Source organism: Eimeria tenella, genomic scaffold, assembly GCF_000499545.2.
Source record: "Eimeria tenella Houghton genomic scaffold, Eth_scaff2948, whole genome shotgun sequence".
Classification (NCBI taxonomy): domain Eukaryota; phylum Apicomplexa; class Conoidasida; order Eucoccidiorida; family Eimeriidae; genus Eimeria; species Eimeria tenella.
In genome coordinates, this window is record NW_013542824.1 from 3898 (window position 1) to 4812 (window position 915).

Genomic DNA, 915 nt, shown 5'->3' on the forward strand with positions numbered 1-915 from the left:
TTACAGTCTCGGACAAACTTGAGGGCTTCGCCTCCAGCCCAGGAAACCATGGACTCCGCAAAAATTAAAACATAGTCAGACTTGGCGTGGACTGAGAGCTTTTTAAGACAATAGTTCCTGAGGACCACAAACCCTAAACCCTAAACCCTAAACCCTAAACCCTAAACCCTAAACCCTCAAGTCTCTGCCCGGAGCCCCGAGGGCTCCAGCTCTCGCCCTAAACGCGCTTAAGGGTGGCCTCAAACCCCAAGGGTTTACGGTGCCTAGATCTAGGGCTCAATGTGCAGGGCTTAGGGTTTAGGGTTTAGGTTTTAGGGTTTAGGGTTTAGGGATTAGGGTTTAGGGTTTAGGGTTTACAGGGCTTGGTCGTAGGTGACTCCCGCGCTGGATATCAAACAAGGGACGAACAGCAAAACCCCGTAGCCTTCAATGTTTTTTCCGAGGTGCCTCATGAGACCTCGAATATCAAATCTGAAGCCACCCAAACCCTAAACCCTAAACCCTAAACCCTAAACCCTAAACCCTAGGAGCGAGGGCCTGCAGGCTGCACGCACAGGCGCTAAGCCCTCCGCTGAAACCGCAGAGCCCAGCGCGCCACGCCACTCAGAATCCACTACAGGGTCCAGGGTCCAGGGTTTAGGGTTTAGGGTTTAGGGTTTAGGGTTTGGACTTACAGGTAAGAGTCCTCATGCTTGGCGGCCTCTATTGCTGCATTATACCTTTGCACCTCTTCGGGTGTCTGTTCAGTGTCGCTGTCGAGGACCGACATATCTGTTGTCTTTTGTTTATTTTATTTTATTTTTATTTATTTATTTATTTATTTGTTTGTTTGTTTGCTTGTTTGTTTGTTTATTTTGAGTCTTTTTGTTTCCTCTGGCTGCTACTGTCTTCTCCGCTTTTGGCTAGATTGCTTCC

The 915-nt window shown here is 48.5% G+C and overlaps 1 protein-coding gene across 1 annotated transcript in view; it reads right to left on the reverse strand.

Annotated features, from left to right (window-relative positions):
• The window catches only part of ETH_00036765 (rhoGAP protein, putative), a gene marked incomplete at both ends in the record, with an annotated part of 3879 nt that extends 3110 nt beyond the window's left edge, over positions 1-769 (reverse strand). The window contains 3 exons of the mRNA XM_013375659.1: positions 5-117; positions 358-471; positions 675-769. Of these exons, the coding sequence (XP_013231113.1) occupies positions 5-117; positions 358-471; positions 675-769 (322 nt within the window). The remainder of the gene's footprint in view (positions 1-4; positions 118-357; positions 472-674) is intronic.
• Between the last annotated feature and the right edge of the window lie 146 nt (positions 770-915).